General features: G+C 32.9%; 1 protein-coding gene across 1 annotated transcript in view; it reads right to left on the bottom strand.

Moving 5' to 3' along the window:
- Positions 1–23,994, bottom strand: part of LOC6047404 — a 46,733-nt gene that overhangs the window by 9,892 nt on the left and 12,847 nt on the right. Inside the window, exon 3 of the mRNA XM_038249676.1 lies at positions 6,383–6,456. Coding sequence (XP_038105604.1) covers positions 6,383–6,456 — 74 coding nt within the window. The remainder of the gene's footprint in view (positions 1–6,382; positions 6,457–23,994) is intronic.

Genomic DNA, 23,994 nt, shown 5'->3' with positions numbered 1-23,994 from the left:
ATAAATTTGATGAAAACACACAATTATGATGAATTTGTGACATCGTTAGCATAGCCACAGAAGTTCAAACATAATTTGAACATTTTTTTGCAAAGATTAGCAATACAATCTTTTTTCCACCATTTCGAGAAATAAGGTTTGAAATTATTTTAATTACCTCCATATCTATCATATCACTATCACCATTTTTGACAACCATCTCCATAATTTCATTTGGCAAGACGAAGACTTATTTTTTGCCAGAATAAAATCTGTTTGTCATAAGACGCATGAAGACGTATGAAATGTCATTTTCCTAACTCCTAATAATGTTTTAACAAAGGTTTTATCAAGGCTTTAAGGAGGTTGTTAGGATTTCGTTGTAAAGCCTTGAACTCCTATGTGGGTTTTATAAATAGGCCGTAACAACCTTTTGCGGAGGTCCTTTTGTGTTTTAAGTGGGGTTTATCGAGGTTCTGGGGAGTTTGTTACGACTAAGTGGTTTTAATCTTGGTTTTGGCTGATAGGTTTTATAGCGGTTGTGACAGCTTTGATAAAGCCTAAAATGTTACTTGGGTGGTGGCCACCCTTTGTTCTTTATTTGCCTTCGCTTCTCGCTCGGTTTTTATTCAGCCATTCGATTGGAATGGGTCGTCTTAATTTAAACGTCAAAAGACTTGGCGCGTTTGTTTTTTTAATGGCGCTTGCTAATTATTTACATGTTTTGGTATTATTTTTCAAGTGAGTGACTAACTAATGTCCAAAAGAACATGTTGCCGGTAGTTGGAAGCAATTTAGCAGTTAAGCTCTCATCTTGGGTGTTAATATGTGTGCCACCAAAATGATGAGAAATGGTCTCGCAAAATAAAAATTATGATCAAAAGTGCATTAAATTTGATCATTTTGGCCAGTAAGTGGCATATATTTGCGTGCTTTCTTGAGGCGGTGCTGTGGCTGGTAAGTTTATAGCCTAAATAGTATTTTTGGAGCTTTTATCGAGCATCAAACTCTCCATATGACGAAGATAGGTGTTTGATTAGAAAGGGCATATTTCCTCTACCTTCGGGCACGATTATCAACCGGTCCAGCCAGGTCATCTGCTATGCCGCCGACATGGACATCGTCGAACCGAGCCCCTTAGGGCTTGCAAAGTATCGAGCGTGACGATCGACGGGGACGAGTTCAAGGTCGTGGAGGAGTTTGTGTACCTCGGATTGTTAGTGACGTCGGATTACAACTGCAGCAGAGAAATTCGGAGGCGCATCATCACCGGTAGTCGTGGCTTAACCCTAATTACTGTTTTTCAAGAATGATTCAGATGGATTCTGTGCATGATATGGCCGAGAGCTTTTTACTCTCGGGTTCATTTTCAAAAAAGTTCAGCGTTAAGAACAGTGTTGGTAACGAGATTCGGTCCCGAGACCTTTGACTAATCGAATCCGTGATTTTTTTTTTGCCAGGGTAATCCACTCAATGGATGAACTGTTTCATTGAAAGAATGAACGTAATGTTGTGTTGGTGTGCGTGGATGAGGTTTTCAATCTGGCTTCATGGACTCAAAGGTATTCGTGATCTCTTTACAAAAAAAAAAAAAAAAAAAAAAACACCTTGCACAGTCTTCTGATGATATACTGGAACAACTAATAGAGTCACAAGTTCGGATATTCAGCTTTTGCCTTCGCACTACAAATTATGCATATTTCCAGCGTCGCACCCCTACTCGAAAGGGTTAAGGTTAAATAACATATCTAGAGGGGAGAGCGAAACGGGACATTTTGGAACTGTGCAGGATGTGGTTGATGCTAAGAAATGAAAAACGAATGCAAAATGGCGTCTTTTTTCCTGGTGATTTTTTCTGGTCCGGGAGTATCCGAGTTCCCGGTGGTGTTATTTACAGCTTTGTTAAAGAGGTGTCAATTTTAGTAATTCGGTGATCTATCATCTACCTACACCCCGGAGTTTGTGCTTTTGTACGATTTAGCCTGGCTGGCCAGACTGTGAATAAGCTGTAGAGGTGTTACTTGGGATGTTCGGTGGCGGACATTCAAAGTAGCACTTTATTTGGTGATTGTGTTGTTTAATAGTACAAATTAAGGAATTGAAAGTGAACAAAGTGCTAGAATTTCTGTGGAGATATCGTCGCTCATAATCCTCTGAGATTGTACCCGATGAACCAGTTTTATCCTCGCCGCACGTTCTAACGAGAACAAATTAAGCTCCGAACCATTGTGTTTGTTCTGCGTTTAGCTTTAAATTGTATGTATGCTGTTTTCCTGCGGCTCAACATAATCCGAAAAGCAACTAAACAAGACTTCAATAGCGGCGCTCTAAAGAAAACGTAAAACAACAGAAATATGCCAAGTCTCGTCGCCAAATTTGGGATTTGCTCAGTCAGTCTCGAAATCGAAACATCTCTGCAGCTTCTATTAGACTGAAAATACAGTAAGTCAGTCCCACAGTAACGACGACGACGATGACGACAAGAGCGATAAGCCGGTGGTTGTTGTTGGACGAGCAGGCAAATTTCTGCAAAAAGCTTCTCTTCGCGTAACAAATCCGCTTGTTCTGCTAAGAATTTGCCGTTTCGTCTTCTTAAGTCGACTCTTTACAAGAAGCGCCACACAACAACCGTTAGATATACTGGGATGGCTTTTGAGAAAGAAAAAAAAAACATTGTGAATACCTTCTTCTTCGTCACACATACACGCAGACACACACACTCAACCGCTCAGTTCTCGTAATAACAGCATCCTTTCGCGCTTTATTACACTCATCGCGGCGTTATCTTCATTATGTGTTGTAGATGCTGCCGTTGATGGTCGATGTTGTTTTCTGCTGCTCGAAGAGTCTCGGAGAGAACTTCATCAGGATTTTCCTCCATCGTATGGGGAACGAAAGCTGGTTGAAATCGCTTTACGAACTATACGAACGGGGGATTAAAGTTGGTGGAAACATCGACGACCGGGGCAAAGTTTTCATCATTTTCATCGTAAAGTTTAAATGAATTGGGAGTTGGAATATGCTTCGTAGACCGCGTGATGCTGAAGATTTAAGTTGTTTCTACGTTAAGGTTGTAATTTGTTTTGGAAAGAGATTTAATTCATGAGTTGAATTTCCAACCTACGAAAAATCAACTATTATCAACCATTAATTTCTGCAAAGTGATGTTATCTCAAGGATATGACATTAAGAGCGAGTCCACGAGCAAAGCATACCCATCTCGCATCGACCTCAGCAATCTGCCTGAAAATTGTTTGTTTTCATCCATTTTAACCCTTTAAAAAATGAAAGTCAAAAAAAATCTTCAATTCACATTTATTGAAAATCAAGTTCGTTTCCAAGGATACTAGATGACACCAGAAAAAGCAGCTTTTTTTAACTTTCATTTTTTAAAGGGTTAAAATGGATGAAAATAAACATTTTTGTGCATGTTTCTATTGTGAAATTGTTTCAGGAACACGAATATGATGAAATTATCACCGGGAAATTTGATCTAAGGGGTCCCCCGAGCATAAAATTTACTACCAAAAAATTCACTAAAAGTTAAAGTGTTTATTTAATATGTCAAACTGCCTTATCCAAAGCGTTCTCAGTCTCAGATGGTAGTCCCAAATGTCCCCTACAAGCTGCAGGTCGAACCGAGTTGATATCTGGATGGAACACTTTTTTATTTGAGTTTGAAAATTATGCTATTTATTCACTAAAATGCCAATAACTCCCTTTAGATTTGACCAATTGGGATGCTTCTCCCTGCATTTTGTTGCATTTTTAAGCCCTTTCAGATGCATTTTGAATTTTGTCTAAGTTATAGCCTTTTTAAGTTTTTTGACGTTTTTGAACCTTCAAACATTGTGTCCCGATTTGCCCCACTTTCCGTTGACCTAGAGTGCTCATATTTTGGCCAGATGCTAGCTTTATATGTACAAACAACCCCTGAAAATTTTCAGGCAGATTGGTGAGGTCCAGACGATGTCCCATACAAAGGGGTATGTCCTGTTCATGGACTCGCTCTTAAATTGCAACTCTGAAGTTTTTTTCTGAAAAAGTCCAATAAACCAAATTTTAAGTTTTTGCTTTTTGGGTGTTTTTGAAACCGCCTTGAGTAAGGGGTATTAAAAAACACCCAAAAAGCAAAAACTAAAAATTTGCTTTATTGGACCTTTTTTTAAAAAAACTTCAGAACTCTACTGCAAATAAATGATGAGACCATTTCACAATCTTAGTAGTCCTGCTTAAAGCAATCATCTACGATTAAATGACGCAAACTCTTGCGAAAACAATATCAAGTTGATCCAGCTGTCAATCCAGTATCGACTATCGGTTGCTGCGATTACTGTCTGACATCGAGGTAACAAAGTAAACAAGGGAAAAAGTGACAGACGCCACGTTCGGCGATTTGCCATTGTAGATCAGGCTTTAGTCACGGTGTATTTTTTCGAGACCTTAATGATGAAAAAATCGGTACGTCTGATATTTGGCACCGTGAAAGAAGGGCTCTTTCCCGACATTTTGCGGGCTCTACCGAAATATTTCGTCGGGGGGTCTAGAGCAACTTTTTTCTATGATTAATTTTCGATTTTATGGGATATCTGTTCATAAAAGTCACAGAAAATCATTCATGTTGATATCACTCAATTTTTTTATGAATATGTTTTGAGAACTCTAACCAACTATATTTGACCAATATTTGACCTCCACTAAAAAAAATCGAGTCAAATTTACCAGATTTCTTGCTTTCTTTGAAGTTACCCCAAAATCCAAGCTGGAAACCCCGATACGACCGAAATAAATCTTTTTTTTGTACATTTTTTATGAATATACAGCAATACATTGCCCGGATACGAATTTGAGCAACAAACAATGCAAAACATGGATTATTTGATTAATAAGCTGTTTATTACCCAAATAGGCTCCGAAACATATTTTTTTATTCTTCTTCCACATTACACCATTACATTTTAAAACAGTTAAGAATCAATCACATTGTAGAGAACAGTTTTCTGGACAAATTCCATTAAAAAGTATCAGTTTTGGTTCAATATTAGCAGAGATATGCCCAATTTCCTAAAATAAATAGTGACTTTCTCCAATATTTCTTGATTTTATTCCCTTTACACTGCCTACTCTGATATTTTTTTTATGAACCATAAAAATTATATAAAGTTTTGACGAAATTCATGAAAATTATTCTATAACATTCATTAAAAAACTAAGAAGGCAGTGCCGATCATGTGAAAGGGAATGAAGAAACTATCGCATGATTAAGTTCCTTTAAATATGAAGTTGGTCCGATCAATATTTTTGGAGATATCGTGAAAATAGTGTGTGTCGGTCAAAATCGTATTTTTGACGAAAATGACAATAACTTTGAAACGATAATGAGTAGCTGAGAACACCAGAGGGCTTTTGTTAATTTGATTTGGTTAACCGCGGTGGATTTTCTTGAAATAATTCGAACTGTCAAAAATTCACCAAAGCATCTACCGGTGGATACTTTTCTACCACAGATTTTTGTGCGATCAATGTGGTAGATGCTTTGGTGGATTTTTGACAGTTCGAATTATTTCAAGAAAATCCACCGTGGTTAACCAAATCAAATTAACAAAAGCCCTCAGTAATTTGAATTTTGAGTTAGATTTGACAAATCGCCCAATGTCATATACTTTTGACCAGTACTGTATATAGAAAAAGAGTGCAAACTGTGAAGAGATTGTTTGCGTTCTGCCTCTCTATTGCACCCTTACCAAAAATCATGATTTTTTGAGTTCCAAATCCCACTTTTCATACGAATTTTTCAGTTCAACCCGTATAACCATTTTTATGGTTGTAGTACCTGAACTCAAAAAATCGTATGAAAAGTGGGATTTGGCACTCAAAAAATCATGATTTTTGGTAAGGGTGTGCCAAAAAGCTCTTGTGGCACGGAGGTAAAGAGTTAGACTTTCATTCAAAGGGGTTTTGCTCAAATCTCGGCGTATGCTTTTTTTTTGTTTTGGATGTAAGATCGTCGTTTTAAAATATTCAATCCCAGGACTTCTTACAAATATGTCAGAGGATTTGGAAATTTCTTTGACACAATCTTAGGGAAATTTTGATGAAATTGATGTGTTTTTTCTACAGAAATTCTAGCACACTGTTCAAAATTATTTACAACATTTTTGAAGATATTACGTAAACAACAAAAAGGAGCAAGCTGGAAGGAATGTTTTTGGAAGTTAGAGGACAAAGGCTTGTTAGGTTAACCGATCTTAACCCGATCCAAGGGTGTAATCATTAGGTTTGGTAATTGTATCGAAATTTTTTATCAAAAAATGACAGGGTGGATTGGTGAATTTTTGTGACTAAAGAAAAATGTGATGCTTCTAAAAGGAAGTGGAATACTTAAAAGTCAAACTTTACTCACCAGAGTGCGTGGGATCGTCCTCGCTGCCCGACGTCGCCGTTAGCCTGCGGATCGATTTGTCCCTTATCGGGAGCCCGTAATAGTAGGGAAAAAGATTCTGTTAGTCATTGGCGGTCAAGGGTGCGCTACTTTTTAGAATAGATCTTTTTTTCTCTCTAGCGCAACGCTTCGGATAAACAGAAAACTATGCCAATTTGTCTCTTTTTTTTCTTCGGAATCATCACATATAAATTAATAAAAAACGAAAAGAATCGAAAAACAGTTCTACGAGGAATGAAACGCATGGGAAACTTAAAAACATATCTCGATTTCTCGAGGGCAGCACAATCTGTTTACCGAAACGCTTTCTGCGGAAGAAAAATCTTACAAAGTTTTTTTTTCTTCGGGTAAGCTCGCCTAAGATAACTAAAAGGTTACACAAACTAAGGTATGTAATTAAAACTTAAAAACTCGCTAATCATATTTCTGGTGGATCACGGGGATCAAGCTGGAGGTAAAATCAAATCAGTTTCAATCGGCGTTCCCTAGTAAAGTAGTGGTTTCACAAAAGTTGCTGATTTTTTTTGCGGTTTTTTTTAAAACATGACTTTCTGGTTGCATAATATAGTAGTAGTAGTAGTAGTAGTAAGTAACGTTTCCTCACTGGAATTACTGGCTAAGACAAAATTCATTCTGTCACTTTGCAGACTAAAACGGCACTAGTTTAAATATATATATTTATATATGTAAAGGTATATAAGACGAAAGTAACTGGAAGTAAGCTAGAATCGAAAACAAACGGTGTATATTTATAATATGTTTTTTTTATAATAATGGTATAGAATTGCTAAAGCATTGTAATGTTGGTATATACTAGAGAACTGGTTTCGAGCTTGCAAATTTTCACAGCAAACAGTGTGTGTGTGTGATTGTTTGGGAGTGCATGTGTGTGTGTGTGTTTTTCCTTAAATGTGTATGTTACTTCGAATTGGTTTGTCAAGCAATTCCAATTGTTGTTTCATATTTTGTTTTTTTTTTTATCTCTTGAGGGGAAATGAGCGATGGGCCTGCTGCGATTGATCAGTGTTAGTGTAAATTGCATGCAAGTTTTTCATTTGTCGGCGAAATGGGTTCTGCAGGCAGATGAGATGGATGATTGCCCTGAGTGATTGCGATCATGCAGTCGGATGTTTTATTCGATGAAAGGACATGCATTTTCATCAAAATTACCGACAGTAATGAAATGAGGGGTGGTTTGTGTTGATTAGGGCGATAGCCTTGATCAATTGATGGTCGTTTATTGTTGTGAACACATTTGTATGTAATAATTTATATTAATTGTACATCAGAGCCAACTTAGATACATATTTGTTTTGGGAACCATTTGATTTGTTAAAAAGTTCTGCCAATCTGTTGTCAAAATCCGGAAAATTGGTGTTTGTTTTACAACAAATTTAACTTATCCTTATTATTTCATTTAACTTGTGTCGTACAAAATATTACAAACGTTTTTAACAGTTTTCAGTTTATTCCAAGCAGAAACATGTTGTTTTTATGTTTATTTTTAAGATGTTCAGTTTTGCTACAATCGACATTTTGATGCCTCTGTGCTCTCTAATGCTAACTAGATGGGAAACCCATTAAGCTTAGTACAAGAGAGCACAGATACGTCAATTTGTCGTCAAATTCGAGTTTCGCGGACAGCTTTGATTAAAAAATGTAATCAATTTATAAACAATTGCCGAGAATTGAAAAAAATATCTAGTTGAATTTGAAATCGAATAAATCCAATTCTGTGAATTAGAGTTTCTCAAATACTACATGTTCTTTATTAAGAACTTGATTTTGAAAAACTTTACCCTTTTCGATTTTTTCATTTTGTTATTTTTTAGAGGATCAAAAGTTCAATGTTGAGCTATAGTGCATGATGGACAAACGTTATCCGGTCATGTTATGAATTTATGAAAAGTTTTGAAAAAGCTCAATTTTTGTTTTTCAAAAATCATCTTAGAATGTAAAGATATAATTTAAACAAAACAATGTAAATGGGCCAATGCCAAAGTGTAAACAAAGAGTCTACCCTACTCATGTCAATTGATGTTTACATTAAGGCCGAGCAGGATAGTCTCTTTGTTTACACTTTTACATTGGCCCATTTACATTGTTTTGCTTGAATTGTAATTATAAAATTCAAGTTAAACCATTTCAAATTTCAACAAAATGCTTTTTTAATATTATTTTTTTTGTTTTTTTGTTCATCACTGTAAACAATATCACCATATAGCTGAGAAAATTGTCTACCATTTCCCTTTTTTGATATTGTCGCTCCGACCTTCAGTAATTGAGATACTGAATGGTCATTCAAAGAATGAATGTTAGGAAAATAATATTTCTAATTTTTATTTAATAAGCCGTGAATCCGTTTTTCAATGCTAAGGATGATTTGTTTTGAAAGAAACATTCACGCCTAACATTTCAAAAAGGCAAAACAATCTGTTCTAAGTTTTTAAAAGTGTTGTATGTGATTTTTAAATTTTGATAATATATTTTTATATTTTGTTAAGACATGAATGCTACAAAATTACTAAAATGTCTATCAAATCAGCAGAATCAACTGAGATTTCATGATCTTCTTGTTAAATAAATCTTCATTTATCTTCCGAATTATCTTCATAGATTTTGATTTGAATTAAAAAAAATACATTTTGATTCGTTAACGCATTGCCATTACTGGATAATAATAGCTATTTTAATATTTTTTTCGTTATTTCAATATTGTAGTATTCATTGTATTTTCGAACAAAAAACTGGACGGGCAAACACTGGAGTAAAAATACACGCCCCTTCTATGAGATTTTTATTTTATTTTTATTAAGATTAAAAGTTAAATTTAAAGGTGAGTTCACGTTTTTTTTGCTCAAAATTTTCGTCGAAATAGCCTCAAAATGCAGAACGGTTTGTCTCTTCTTAAAAAAATATAAACAACCTCAAAACGCTCAACCAAACCACAATAAACAACCGTTTTTAAAAACAGATTTTTAGATTTTTTCTGAATCTTTCGCAGGATTTGATTTTTCAGATAATTTTACACAAATGTCTCTTAAGTTGTCTTCAGTCCAATTTTTGTGAAAATACAGAGGGTGGACTTTTTAATGTTTATTGTGAGACTTGATTCTTCAGCCTCAAACAGATTTTCACTAGAAAGCATTCCACAAAAAATTTGATTTAAAAAAATAAGTCTCGCTATCAGTGTTGCAAATGAGTGATAAAAAAGCTATCAATAGATTATCTCTGCACCAAAAATATCCGAGAGTATAGCGGTCACTCGTGATTCCCAGCGATGTCATTCTCTCTCTATCACTCCTCCCCTTTTTCTCGACTATGCGCTCTCACCGCTGAGTCTCTCAATCTCTCCGAAAACTGCAATGAGAGAACGCGAGATGGCGATTAGGAGCCGACCACGCATGACGTCCTGTTAAACTGCGTTTGCGAAATTGGTTTTGTGGCGGCTTTTGTGGTTAAACGCTGTTGCGGTAGCATGATCGTGGAAGCGGGAATGAGAGAGAAAAGGAAAATGTCTATCGCGAATGCGTAAACACGAAAACGTGTTCGGCTATGTTCGGCGCTGAGAGTTTCAATGAAGAGAGAAGAGCAGTTGTATTTGAGGCATGAATATTCAGGCGAGATAATTGTAGTTGCTGAGAGCTGATACTTTGATATTTTAACAACCCTGTTCGCTATTAAATTTGACGATAAAGCTCATAAATCATACAATCTCATAAAATAAAAAAGTTGTTTTAAGAATTCAGTGTATTTATGTCAGAATTTCCTGCAAGTTTGTCGTTGATCACTTTTTGATATTTTACACGCGATTTTTTCATTTTGGACCAGTTTTGAGCACCTTTTGCCAGAAGCAAGATTGGGCGATACTTTTTTCGGGAAACTTTTAGCAAATTTGCTTGCTTTTATAGCAGTTTTTTAATTGGCAGATAAAATGAAATTTCATTTTATTTTTATTGTTGATTATAGCTGGTTCGCAATTTGCAAAAATCAAAAATGTTGGTTTTCTCAAGCAAATTCCTACAAAAAATGGAAGTGCTTTGCGCAACCAACATTTTAAGGAGAGTGGCTCTATCTAATGTTTACAAAGTTTCATTGATATCGATGTCGGGTACAATCGATTCTTTATTTGGCATGGAATCGCTCTAATATATCTCCAACATGTTTTTACTATTTTAAATCAGTAATTTAATCAGTAAGTTAAGTGAAATTCAATTCACTTGATCAATATTGTTTCATTCAAACAATTATTTTATTTAATTTTAACATCAATCTTTAAATCATGAATAATTTAAAATTTATTCAAAAGTTTAGATCCATCGTTTTTTGGGATAATTAGCAAAGGCATAAATTTTTTTGTTTTGACTTGTAACATTATCTAAAATATCAGATCGATTTGAAATTTCTGACTTCTTATTTCGAAGTCAACAAATTTCGTTAAAATGTATTGTTATTTAGAACATTTTACCAAGCGTCTCCATTAGATTCCTTTTTTATCACCACAACTGCTCCATCAATTCAAACCGAGCAATTTTTCTTCATTTGTTGTCCATTTTAATGGCCCTTGGCCGTTAATTTCCCCAACCATTAGCCTCAACCGGGAGAGAAGGGCGAGCACTGTGGGGACCACTTTTCGGGTGTCCAAACCAGCCGGGCTGGGTTATCTCTGATGGCCAAGGAAATTGCTCGTCCAGTTTTCCATTTACGCAAATGTGAATCCATTTTCCGCGACCTCATGCACGTATAATAAAGCATTGTTCTTGGAGTTTTGTTGCGGTGATTAATGGTTTGCTCTAAGCGCGAAGGGGGGGCCATTTTTGCGCGCACGAGGCAAAGAAAATCTTTGGGTTCATTTGGTGAGGGGAAGGGCAAAGCCAAATCAACTTCATTTTTCTTCGCCAGTAAATCTGTTTGCTTGGGGGAAGGTTGCCTTAACATTTTCCCCGCGCGGGTTGTAAAAGGTTTGCCCGGGGAAAAATTTGCGTGGGCAGCAAAACCGAGCCAAGGTAAAGGTTGGCGAACTGAAAGAAAGATTTGTAATCACTCTTCTTATTTGAAGGATTTTACATCATCATTTGGGTTCTACAAAATTTGTATTGTATTTATTGAAATTTCTTAAACTTTTCAATTCGCCTAGATTATTTTCTTTTTTGTCTCAATTTTCAAGGAAGTTTGCAATTATGTTTTCCTAAATCAACACATTTCGTCGAAATCAAAAAAAAAAAAAAAATCAAGAAAGTTCTGCACCGTTCCAGTTAGGTGTTTTCCGCAAATTTTCGTCGGTTTTTCCAACGATGATGCTTTTCCACCGCGCACCACCCACCGCCTCTGCCGCCGCCACCCATCGGATAGCAAGTGTGCGTGTGTGTGTGTATTTGTGAGTGTGGGTTTGTACGCTACGCTTAAGGTGTGTTTAGCAAACCCCCTAAAAGAAAGGCCCCCTCGGATGGTGGCGAGGGGAAGTGGGCCTTAAAACCAGGTCCCAAGAACAAAGTAAGAGCGGCTAAAACTCGAATAATGATCTTCTTTTTTTTGTTGTAGCGCGCGCGAGAAAAAATAGCTATCGGCTCGGAAAACGGCGGTAAAAGCAGCAGGTTGGTGTGGTGAAAAAAAAAATGAAGATGATAAAAAAAGTGAGAGGAAAAAGGTTGAATTGGTTCGATCTTCTTTGACCCTTCTTCCCCTTCCTTCGCCAATTGCGAAAATGGGTGGAAAATTTCCGCATTTTTTTCTCCCTTGCGGGTTATTGCTTCCAGGAAAGCTGTAATGAATCTTTACTCGAACGTGAAGGAGAGGCCTTCGATTATATCTTCAAACAGTTGGTAAACATTTTTTAATTGTGGAAGATCAATAGTGATTGGGTTTGGAATTGAATTTCAAAGGATTGGATTTTTGATGGAGACGCGTGGTTTTTTTTCTTCGTCTGTCGATTTCTTTGAAAATTTGATCGATTATTATTTTTAAAACTATATATAAATTTATATATAAATTTATGGTTTCACCAAAAAAATGGTAAACTTTCATAAGAATAATGTAATTCAAAGAGATTTACTCAAATCTTCAATTACACAAATCTTGAAATCTTGAAATCATCAAATCTTTCAATCTTTATAACTTCAAAATACTAAAACGTCAAATATTCAAAATTCAAACCTTAGAAAAGTGAGTCTTTATGAATTTCATAATTCTCATAAAAAATTACAGTTCTTTTAGTAAAACAACAATACTTATTTCTGGGATATGGTCCGTTTGGAGAGGATTTGTTCTAGTTTCTGAGAAATGAAATTCTAGGAAATGGGATAGAACCATGTATTCTGCTTAAATATCCGATGTTTTTGCTTAGCACGTTGCCTACAAATCATGGTGTCGATCCAAATCCCAAAATAAAATTCCCTGACTTTTCCCTGACCTCTCCAGACCACCAATTTCTTTTTTAATTTTCTATTTTTTACTAACATATTGTTTGGAGCGTTTTTATGGTTTCATGCATTTTCCTTTTTGAATATTGTAAATTTAAGATATTGAAAAACTTCAATGACCTTTTTATTTTATTTTTAAACGATGGATTCTGCAAAAACTTAAAAACTTTTTTTTCATTTTGTCAATCATTTTTTTCTTATCGAACATCCAAAATGAGCAACTATAAAATTGTCCTGTGTTTTTTATTTGGTGATGCAATTTTAAATGTTGCCCTTTACTGTAGAGTTTGGGTCCTATAAACATATGAAACACAATTACAGGGTTGTTATGGGAGAGTCGAAAAAAAATCCGCGCCAAATCCGCGCCGACCTAAAATCCGAAACCGCGCAAAATCCACGCCATATAAAAAATTATCGCGACCAACATTTAAGAAATTTTATTTTTTGATAAAGAAAAACTAATTCAGAAGGTATTTGATTAAAAAAAACTCGTTTTATGGTTAAAGGCTCCAAAAGAATGAAAGCAATAAATCCATTTAAAAAAAATCCTCAAGAGACGGTCAAGGCAAGGGTCATGAAAAAAAAAATCTTCAAAATAGAAAATAAAATATATAAAAACCTAAAAATTTAAACCTTAAAATTATAATATGATAAAATTTTAAATTCCGAAAGTCTAAATATTCAAAATCAAAGAATTTTTATACAGTTTGTAATCCAAAATCCTCGCTAAAATTTCACTCCGAGAGAAATTCAAATTCCGATATTTAAAATAATGTCTTCTCATAATTTCAAAGTCTCTTACATAAAAAGGACTTCAAAAATTGTGGAATTCAAGAATTTAAGAACTAAAAATTTAAAATAAAAACATTTAAGAATTTTAGAATTTACGAATTAACGAATTTATGAATTTACGAATTTACGAATTTACGAATTTACGAATTTACGAATTTACGAATTTACGAATTTACGAATTTACGAATTTACGAATTTTAGTATTTTAGTATTTTAGAATTTTAGAATTTTGGAATTTTAGAATTTTAGAATGTTAGAATTTTAGAATTTTAGAATTTTAGAATTTTAGAATTTTAGAATTTTAGAATTTTAGAATTTTAGAATTTTAGAATTTTAGAATTTTAGAATTTTAGAATTTTAGAATTTTAGAATTTTAGAATTTTAGAATTTTAGAATTTTAGAATTTTAGAATTTTAGAATTTTAGAATTTTAGAATTTTAGAATTTTAGAATTTTAGAATTTTAGAATTTTAGAATTTTAGAATTTTAGAATTTTAGAATTTTAGAATTTTAGAATTTTAGAATTTTAGAGGTTTAGAATTTTAGAATTTTAGAATTTTAGAATTTTAGAATTTTAGAATTTTAGAATTTTAGAATTTTAGAATTTTAGAATTTTAGAATTTTAGAATTTTAGAATTTTAGAATTTAGAATTTTAGAATTTTAGAATTTTAGAATTTTAGAATTTTAGAATTTTAGAATTTTAGAATTTTAGAATTTTAGAGGTTTAGAATTTTAGAATTTTAGAATTTTAGAATTTTAGAATTTTAGAATTTTAGAATTTTAGAATTTTAGAATTTTAGAATTTTAGAATTTTAGAATTTTAGAATTTTAGAATTTTAGAATTTTAGAATTTTAGAATTTTAGAATTTTAGAATTTTAGAATTTTAGAATTTTAGAATTTTAGAATTTTAGAATTTTAGAATTTTAGAATTTTAGGATTTTAGAATTTTAGAATTTATAAGCTTAAGGATACTTAAATAATTTTAGATTTGAGAATTTTTTTTCTATATTGTTTTGAATTTGATTTTTTTTAGTTTTTAAATTTTGGATTTTTTTTTTGATTTTTTTAAATCTTCAAATTTTTGATTACCCAATTTTTTTGTATTTTGAATTTCAGATTGCTAAAATTTTGAATTTCGAAATTTCAGATTTTTTTAAATTACGATTTTAGAAATTTCGAAAAAAATTAATATGTATTTTGATTTTTTTATGTTATTATAAAAACTAATAAAACTATTTTTTTCGAATTTTTGAATTTCTGAAGCTTTGAATTTGGAATGTTCTAATCTTTGGAATGTTCTGATCTTTTTATTTTCGCCAAGAATGTTTAAATTTAGAAAAAAAAATATTTCTACCGATTAAATTCCATTCCAAAATTCTAAAGTGGAGGCCAGCTTCTGTTACGTCCAATCATATTTGGCGCCCACCAGAACAAGCCCCAATAATAGTTTTTGTTACACATTCTCATGTCTATATGTTAGGGAAAAGTTTTTAATATTTGATTTACAAAATTAAAAATTGAATAAATCCAGTATAAAATTAAAAATAAATAAGGTTAAAAATCATTACTCAAAACTCAAAAGAAATTAAATATTCAGAGCCGGAGATGTTAAAAAATGACAAGAAACATATAAAAAATAATTTCTACATAATCTTTATCTTCATTTTTCGACGTATCGTACTAAGAAAATACAAACAAACATTTTCAAAATTGCCATCCGCGCGAAATCCGCGCCTGAGCAAAATTAGCCAGCAAATCCGCGCCAGATCCGCGCCATCCGCGCGAAACGCGCCATCCGCGCGATTCGCGCCGTCCGTAACAACCCTGAAATAGCTTACTGGACCTTTAAAAAAAAAACTCTGGAAATAATTAATAATTACAATTGTTGCAAATTTCAAATTGCGATTAGTTAGTTTCACTTCATTTACTAAAGAAAATTTAAAGTTAAAAGTTTTCAAAAAAAATCAATTGAAAATTTGAATTAAAGGCCGATGCCATTTTTGATTGTGTTTTTATAAAAAAAAAGGTTTTGGAGATAAAACCTTCAAAAATATGTAATTTTGTAGAACCTTAAGAAAGATTAAAACAAAACTGAAAAACTTAGAAAAATATACAATTAAATTGATTTTTTCAAGCACCTTTTTACGGTCTTTTTCAACAATGATTGTATTTAAAGTAAACGGTTTTCTGGATATTTGAACAAAACATCTTCTTAAATAATTTTTCAAAAACAAATATGTTTGCTATAAAATTTAAAAGAATGGTTTCTACCTTGACCAGAGCTCACAGACGATAATTCACACGATCAAAACATTTTATAAAAATTAAAACAAATTACAACCTGATCGAGCTTTACAAAAAGTCATTATTTATCAAACTTAGATATTTGGGTGTTTTGGAATAGATTCCAAATTTAAGCTCGATCTGATCACGGGAACTCCTCCTTGTAACCCCTTGAACGTTGTTTGGGAAAAATATGTAAAATGTCTATGAAATCCCTATGATAATATATGATAATAATAATCCCTATGAAATCTCGGATGTTGGAAACAACTTTATTTTTTATGTCATATTTTATAAAATCTTGAACTCTCAAATTCCGTTATTCAGGGTTATTACGGAGAAATCGAAAAAAAATCCGCGCCAGCTTAAAACCCAATCCGCGCAAAATCCACGTCATTTTAAGAAAAATAATTTTGCGGCAAACATACAAAAGAGTTTTATAATAAATTCAATGTTGTAATCTCAGAACGCATCTTGAAACGCTGAAAATGTGTTTTTGCTAGGATTAGGTAAACTAGAGGAAAAAGCCAAAACAAACATTTTGGCAAAAAAAAATCAAAAATTTTAACACTTACAAATTTAGATCTAAAAACTGACTTAAATCCTCATAAAAAAATAAATAAAAATTGTAATAAATCCTCGATCTTGAAATTTAAAATTAAAGATACAGTTCATACTCGATGATCTTACCAAAGCGTCACTTAGGAAAATCGAAGCAAATTTTCCTACATCTTCTTGACAAAATTTATCTAACCGAAAAAAAACTCCAAAAAAACTTCAAACTTTATCAGGTTTTCTGTAATCTAAGATGGTAACAAAAATGGCAGCATTCGAGAACCTAGAAAATTTAAGAATTTAAGAATTTAAGAATTTAAGAATTTAAAAATAATATTTGTTTGTTCTCTTGATTGTTTTTATTTAATTTTATTAGTTTTGAATATTGATATCTTTGATTTTTTTATAAGTTGAATGTAATTTTATCTCTCTCAATAATGTTTTTAATCAAAATTGCTACCGCGCGAAATCCGCGCCAAATTCACGCCGTTCGTAACAACCCTGTTATTCCATAAATTTTTGTTTTATTTCTTTAATTCTTGAATTAAATTTTTAATTCCATTTCACCATCACTTTTTTGCTTACATTTTAGAAGACACAAAATTAGATTACTTTGGATCAATTTTAAATCATAGTTTAGTTGAATTTTGAGAAAAATAAAAATTTAGATAACGAATACTAAATTGAAATTTTGGAAAATTTTCTAACCTTACAATTTTTTTGAATTTTAGAATAAGAATTTGAAAAAATAATAAATCAACAATTCCAAAATATCTGAAATTCAGAATTTTTAAAATATAGAATATTTATTAGAGTGTAACAAAAATGACTTTTTGGCGGGCATTCAGGGTTTTGTTCCGGTGGGCATATTGAGCCTAAATCCCAAATATGAGCTTGATTGGATGTAACAGGAGCTGGCGCTCCGCCCTTCAATTTTAAAAGGGATTTAACCCGCAAAAAAAGATTTTTTCAAAAGTGTCAATTTTTGAGGCATTTGAGCCACCAATGCGTTTACCAAAAACATCACTGGCGTGTAGGCCAGATCCTTGCGCATCTTTTGGTACATATAACATTGAAGTTTGGAGCACCCTGGAGCTTGGTACAGACCTTCAAAGTTTAGCATTTTTTCGAAAAATTGGTCCCAGCAAAATCAAATGGCGTCTCGGGCGTCGCGAGGTGCGACGCATATCTTTTTTGCCGGGGACAATTTTCGAAAAATTGCCAAACTTGAAGGTCTGTACCGAGCTCCAGGATGCTCCAAACTTCAATGTTATATGTACCAAAAGATGCGCAAGGATCTGGCCTACACACAATGTTGCAAAGTATGGCCTGGAATACATTCAAATACATCATCAAGGGCAAATTTTCAAAGAGAAATGAAATTTTGTAGTAATATTTTTAAGATCATCGAAATTCCCTGACCCAGCTTAAAATTCCCTGACTTTCCCTGACTTTTCCAGGTCAAATAAAATTCCCTGACAATTCCAGGTTTTCCCTGACTTTTCCAGAAATCGACACCATGATAAATTCATGTGAAGTCCAGTAGATATTGAAATTTTTTTGAGCTCTTCAACATATTTGTTTTGCTTTATTGAATCTTTTAATATTTTAATAGCACAGTGCTAACGATTCTGACTTTTTTTTGACTTAAGAAAACTACACAGTTCTAAATGGAAGTTTGTATTATTTGAAATTTATATATTTTTCTTATCGATTTTAATTTGGCATTTTGGAGCTTGATTCGGGCAAAAAAAAATTAAGTCATCTCACCAAACCCATAATTTTCTAAAAACTTGAGAGTTTGTCTGTCCAATGCACAGTTGTCCAGATCGCAGAATTGAGTAGAGAATTAAATTTCCGAATAATGGTGAAGTTTTGGAGCTTTGGTGTCTTCAGAAGAGTTTTTGCAAATTAAAAGGGACAAATATTGGTTGGGTTGAAAATTAGGGTGGTCCATGATTGGGGTGATTATTTGGATTTTTTACCTGCTAAAAAAATGTTGAGCTTGCCAATCCAAGCAACTTTGTCGAAGAAACCAAATTTTTTTCTCGTAATCTACGCCCTCTACGATCAAATTTATAGAAAGCATATGAGCAAACCTTCAAAAATTAGTTGTTTGAACATGACAATTCAGGGTAGAGGTGGGCAAAACCGCTCTTTTTTAGGAGCCGCTCATTTTCGTTCGCTCATTAAAAAGAGCCGCTCTTTTGAACGGCTCTTTCGCTCTTTCTCCGAATATGGTGGAAAAGGATATTTTTAAAGAATGTTGTGATTTTGAAACCTTTTTCACATTGGAAATATATAAATTATATGAAACAAATCAACTCAAAGCGAGGCGATGTCCTTGAACGCCGTAGTACTGGCGGTCTCTATGTCAACATTTCTACTCGAACCTAAACGTTCGAATAACTGAATGGCATCCGAACTAAAATCTAGGACTTTGGAGTGATTGCTATTAATTTTAAAATTGCGTTTATTTCTGCCGAAATTGGACTAGAGGCAAAATCTCTAAGTTTCGTAATAATTTACAAGTTAAGCAGTTTGAAATGCTCAAATTTGTATTCGGGTAATACTTTAATGTATGATCAGTACAATGAAAAGTTTCGTTTAGAAAATCATTTACTTTTGGAATAAAAAAAAGTTGAAAACTGAAAATATAAGCTTAAAAACTATTGAGTGGTTTTCAAATATTGACATATTGACATCAATGAGTCTTTATATATATATATATATATATTGATGTGAAAGTTGCTACAGACACCTTTTTAACCTGCCATTTTTTTTCCTAAAGTACTTGAAAAAGTACACCAAGGGACAATGTTGAGTTTTTTATCAGCATTGAAATATTTGAAATTGTGTTTTCAATTCTCAAAAATAAATTTGACACTGGAATTTGCTGCAAATTCGATAAATTATTTTTATAACACGTTTAAAAATTATTCCATCTTGGAACGATTCTTTCAAAAGGCCGGAGTTTAAAAAAGAACCGCGGTTCTTTTTTTGTGAGCCATGATTCGTTCGCTCTTTTTGATGAACCGGCTCTTTGAGCGGCTCGCTCTTTATTTGCCCACCTCTAATTCAGGGCAATTCAGGTTACTTGGCCTATAATATATTATGACAAAATTTGTTATTAGTCGTTTTGAATTTTGTTTGTTATTGGATTGTTATTGTAATAACAGACTAATATCAATTTTATCTATTCTTCGAAGAAATAATTGTTTTTTTTTGTTACAACTAATCTCAATAACAGTTGGCGGTAATCTTCCATAACAAAAAGTGTTATTCCCAAGTTGTTTTGGTTTTCAACCAATATCAGACCAATAACAAATTTTGTTATGCTAACATAAACTGTCATTAAACTCGTATGCAAAAATGGATTCTTCAAGAAGATTCCATAACACTTTTTGTTATTCTAACAATATTTGTTATTGAAGTGGCATGAATTTTGTCCGGGCTGTGCAATGCTTATTAAAAATTGAAAATTGGTTTAAAAATTGATAGTGGTGGGGTTGGATGGTAGAGAGTTGAGTATAGTTGGATAAAAATGTAAATTGGAACCAATCATGTTGCATTAAACGTATGCAATTTACTGAACAAGAGAACTTGCACCACATTCAACGATATTGTACATCAGCTGATATAATGGATATCGGCTGATGTATTCACAGTCCGATTTGCATCTTGATTTGTTCTAAAAAATTAAATTGTTTAGTTATGGCTTTTTGTAAATGTTGATGTTTAAAATATTTAGTAAAAATCGCAAAGACACGCAAAGTTTATTAGAGCAATTCTCTACGAAATCGGTCTTTTTTCTTCAATTTTAATTTTTGTATTTTTTAATCCGGCTGAAACTTTTTTGGTGCCTTCGGTATGCCCAAAGAAGCCATTTTGCATCATTAGTTTGTCCATATAATTTTCCATACAAATTCGGCAGCTGTCCATACAAAAATGATGTATGAAAACTCAAAAATCTGTATCTTGAAGGATTTTTGATCGATTTGGTGTCTTCGGCAAAGTTGTAGGTATGGATACGGACTACACTGGAAAAATAATACACGGTAAAAAAATTTGGTGATTTTTATTTAACTTTATTACTAAAACTTGATTTACAAAAACACTATTTTTAATTTTTTGATATGTTTTAGAAGACATAAAATGCCAACTTTTCAGAAATTTCGGTGTAAAAGTATGAATTTTTAATCAATACTGATTTTTCAAAAATCGAAATTTTAGTCGTAAAATTTTTCAACTTTATTTTTCGATGTAAAATCAAATTTGCAATCAAAAAGTACTTTACTAAAATTTTGATAAAGTGCACCGTTTTCAAGTTATAGCCATATTTAAGTGACTTTTTTGAAAATAGTCGCAGTTTTCATTTTTAAATTAGTGCACATGTTTGCCCAGTTTTGAAAATATTTTTGAAAAGCTGAGAAAATTCTCTATATTTTGCTTCTTCGACTATGTTGATACGACCTTTAGTTGCTGAGATATTGCAATGCAAAGGTTTAAAAACAGGAAAATTGATGTTTTCTAAGTTTCACCCAAACAACCCACCATTTTCTATCGTCAATTCTCAGCAACTAATGGTCCGATTTTCAATGTTAATATATGAAACAATTGTGAAATTTTCCGATCTTTTCGAAAAATATTTTGGAATTTTCAAATCAAGACAAACATTTTAAAAGGGCGTAATATTGAATGTTTGGCCTTTGTGAAATGTTAGTCTTGATTTGAAAATTCCAAAATATTTTTTCGAAGAGATCGGAAAATTTCACAAATGTTTCATATATTAACATTGAAAATCGGACCATTAGTTGCTGAGATATTGACGATAGAAAATGGTGGGTTGTTTGGGTGAAACTTAGAAAACATCAATTTTCCTGTTTTTAAACCTTTGCATTGCAATATCTCAGCAACTAAAGGTCGTATCAACAAAGTCCAAATAAGCAAAATATAGAGAATTTTCTCAGCTTTTCAAAATATTTTTTCAAAACTGGGCAAACATGTGCACTAATTTAAAAATGAAAACTGCGACTATTTTCAAAAAGTCACTTAAATATGGCTATAACTTGAAAACGGTGCACTTTATCAAAATTTCACTAAAGTACTTTTTGATTGCAAATTTGATTTTACATCGAAAAATGAAGTTGAAAAATTTTACGACCAAAATTTCGATTTTTTGAAAAATCAGTATTGATTAAAATTCATAACTCGGTCAGTGATTTTTGCACAACCTGAAATTTCTGAAAAGTTGGCATTTTATGCCTTCTAAAACATATCAAAAATAAAAAAATTAAAAATAGTGTTTTTGTAAATCAAGTTTTAGTGATAAAAGTTAAATAAAAAATCACCAAATTTTTTTACCGTGTATTATTTTTTCCAGTGTAGTCCGTATCCATACCTACAACTTTGCCGAAGACACCAAATCGATCAAAAATTCCTTCAAAAGATACAGATTTTTGAATTTTCATACATCATTTTTGTATGGACAGCTGCCGAATTTGTATGGAAAATTATATGGACAAACTAATGATGCAAAATGGCTTCTTTGGGCATACCGAAGGCACCAAAAAAGTTTCAGTCGGATTAAAAAATACAAAAAAAAATCGAATGACCGAAATCCTAGAGAACTGCTCATTAACAAGTGATGTTTTATTTTTTATTTTTTTGTTTTGTCAACTGCAAAGAAATCTGTTTTTGTTTTTGTTATTTAATTTCAAACTACAGTCGACTCTCTGGCTGTCGATCTTCTCGATATCAATATTGCTCCATCTATCGATTAATTCTTCAGTCCCTTCAAACTGCATACTTCGATTGGCTTTATTCCTCGATATTTTCTCTTGCTTGAAGGATCTCTTCCTCGACGGTCCCTTGGATTCTGTATGCTTTAAAAATCTCTTCCGGTTGTCAATATTGTCACTATCTCATGGCTTGCATAGACATTTTCTTTGCGAAACGAAGCTTTGAAGGGTGTTTGACATTAGTTTGTTTTTGTTTGCTGGACGTTGCCATGATTCTCTCCCATAGCTGGGTACCAAGAAAAACATATTTTCAATCGAGTCTTCATTGTGCATCGTTCTGTAAACTGATGATTCTCTTCCTCGACGGTCCTTTGGATATTGACAACCAGAGAGTCGACTGTAATACGAACATTGAGCATGAGCATGAGCATGAGAGACCACCCATAGTTGTCCTTCTCCGTTGCTGAACAGGACCGTAATATCCTATCAATACAACCGGTCATACGCTTCAACGATCTAATGGTTTTTTTTTTTTTTTTTTTTTTTTTTAATTTATATTTATTCAAATTTCTTTTCCATGTACATTCATTCAGTTAAAATATTATTGAGTGTCCAATCACAAACGATGACTTTTCACCTCAATTTTAAATACTAGCAACTTTCATTTATTCATGAAATATTGTAGCTTTCGCTATTCAGTGATTTCAAATGTAGGAGGTCCTACATGTACAAAAGGGAAAAGGGATACCTTAAAACTAACTTATAAACTATATAAAGAGCGGATCAATGCAGCTGAAGACTGCAATGATTTTTGTCGAAATGCATCAATTATCTTATTGGACATAACATCCAAAGTGTCAACTTCGGCTAATTGATGAAGTTCACTGGTGCTGAACCAGGGAGGAAGTTTCAGAATCATTTTCAGAATTTTGTTCTGAATCCTCTGAAGTTTTTTCTTCCTGGTTAAGCAACAGCTTGTCCAGATCGGCACAGCATAAAGCATGGCAGGTCTGAAAATTTGTTTATAAATTAACAGTTTATTCTTGAGACAAAGTCTAGAATTCCTGTTTATAAGTGGATACAAACATTTAATATATTTGTTACATTTAACCTGGATACTTTCAATGTGATCCTTGTAAGTAAGGTTTTGTCAAAACCAAGTCCAAGATATTTCACTTGATCCTCCCACTTTAAATTTACCTCATTCATCTTTATAATGTGATGACTTTTTGGTTTAAGAAAATCAGCCCTTGGTTTGTGAGGGAAAATAATAAGTTGAGTTTTTGCAGCATTTGGAGTAATTTTCCATTCTTTCAAATAAGAATTGAAAATATCCAAGCTTTTTTGTAATCTTCTTGTGATGACACGAAGGCTTCTGCCTTTGGCGGAGATGCTTGTGTCATCAGCAAAAAGTGATTTCTGACATCCTGGGGGCAAATCAGGCAAGTCAGAAGTAAAAATATTGTATAAAATTGGACCCAAAATGCTTCCTTGAGGGACGCCAGCACGTACAGGTAGTTGATCAGATTTGCTATTCTGATAACATACCTGCAGAGTACGATCCGTCAAATAATTTTGAATAATTTTCACGATATAAATCGGAAAATTAAACCTTTTCAATTTCGCAATCAAACCTTTATGCCAAACACTGTCAAATGCTTTTTCTATGTCTAGAAGAGCAGCGCCAGTAGAATAGCCCTCAGATTTGTTGCTTCGAATTAAATTTGAAACTCTCAACAACTGATGAGTAGTTGAATGCCCAAGGCGAAATCCAAACTGCTC

The sequence above is a fragment of the Culex quinquefasciatus genome, chromosome 1 (genome assembly GCF_015732765.1).
Source record: "Culex quinquefasciatus strain JHB chromosome 1, VPISU_Cqui_1.0_pri_paternal, whole genome shotgun sequence".
Taxonomy (NCBI): Eukaryota; Metazoa; Arthropoda; class Insecta; order Diptera; family Culicidae; genus Culex; species Culex quinquefasciatus.
This window is presented reverse-complemented; position numbering and strand designations above follow the sequence as displayed.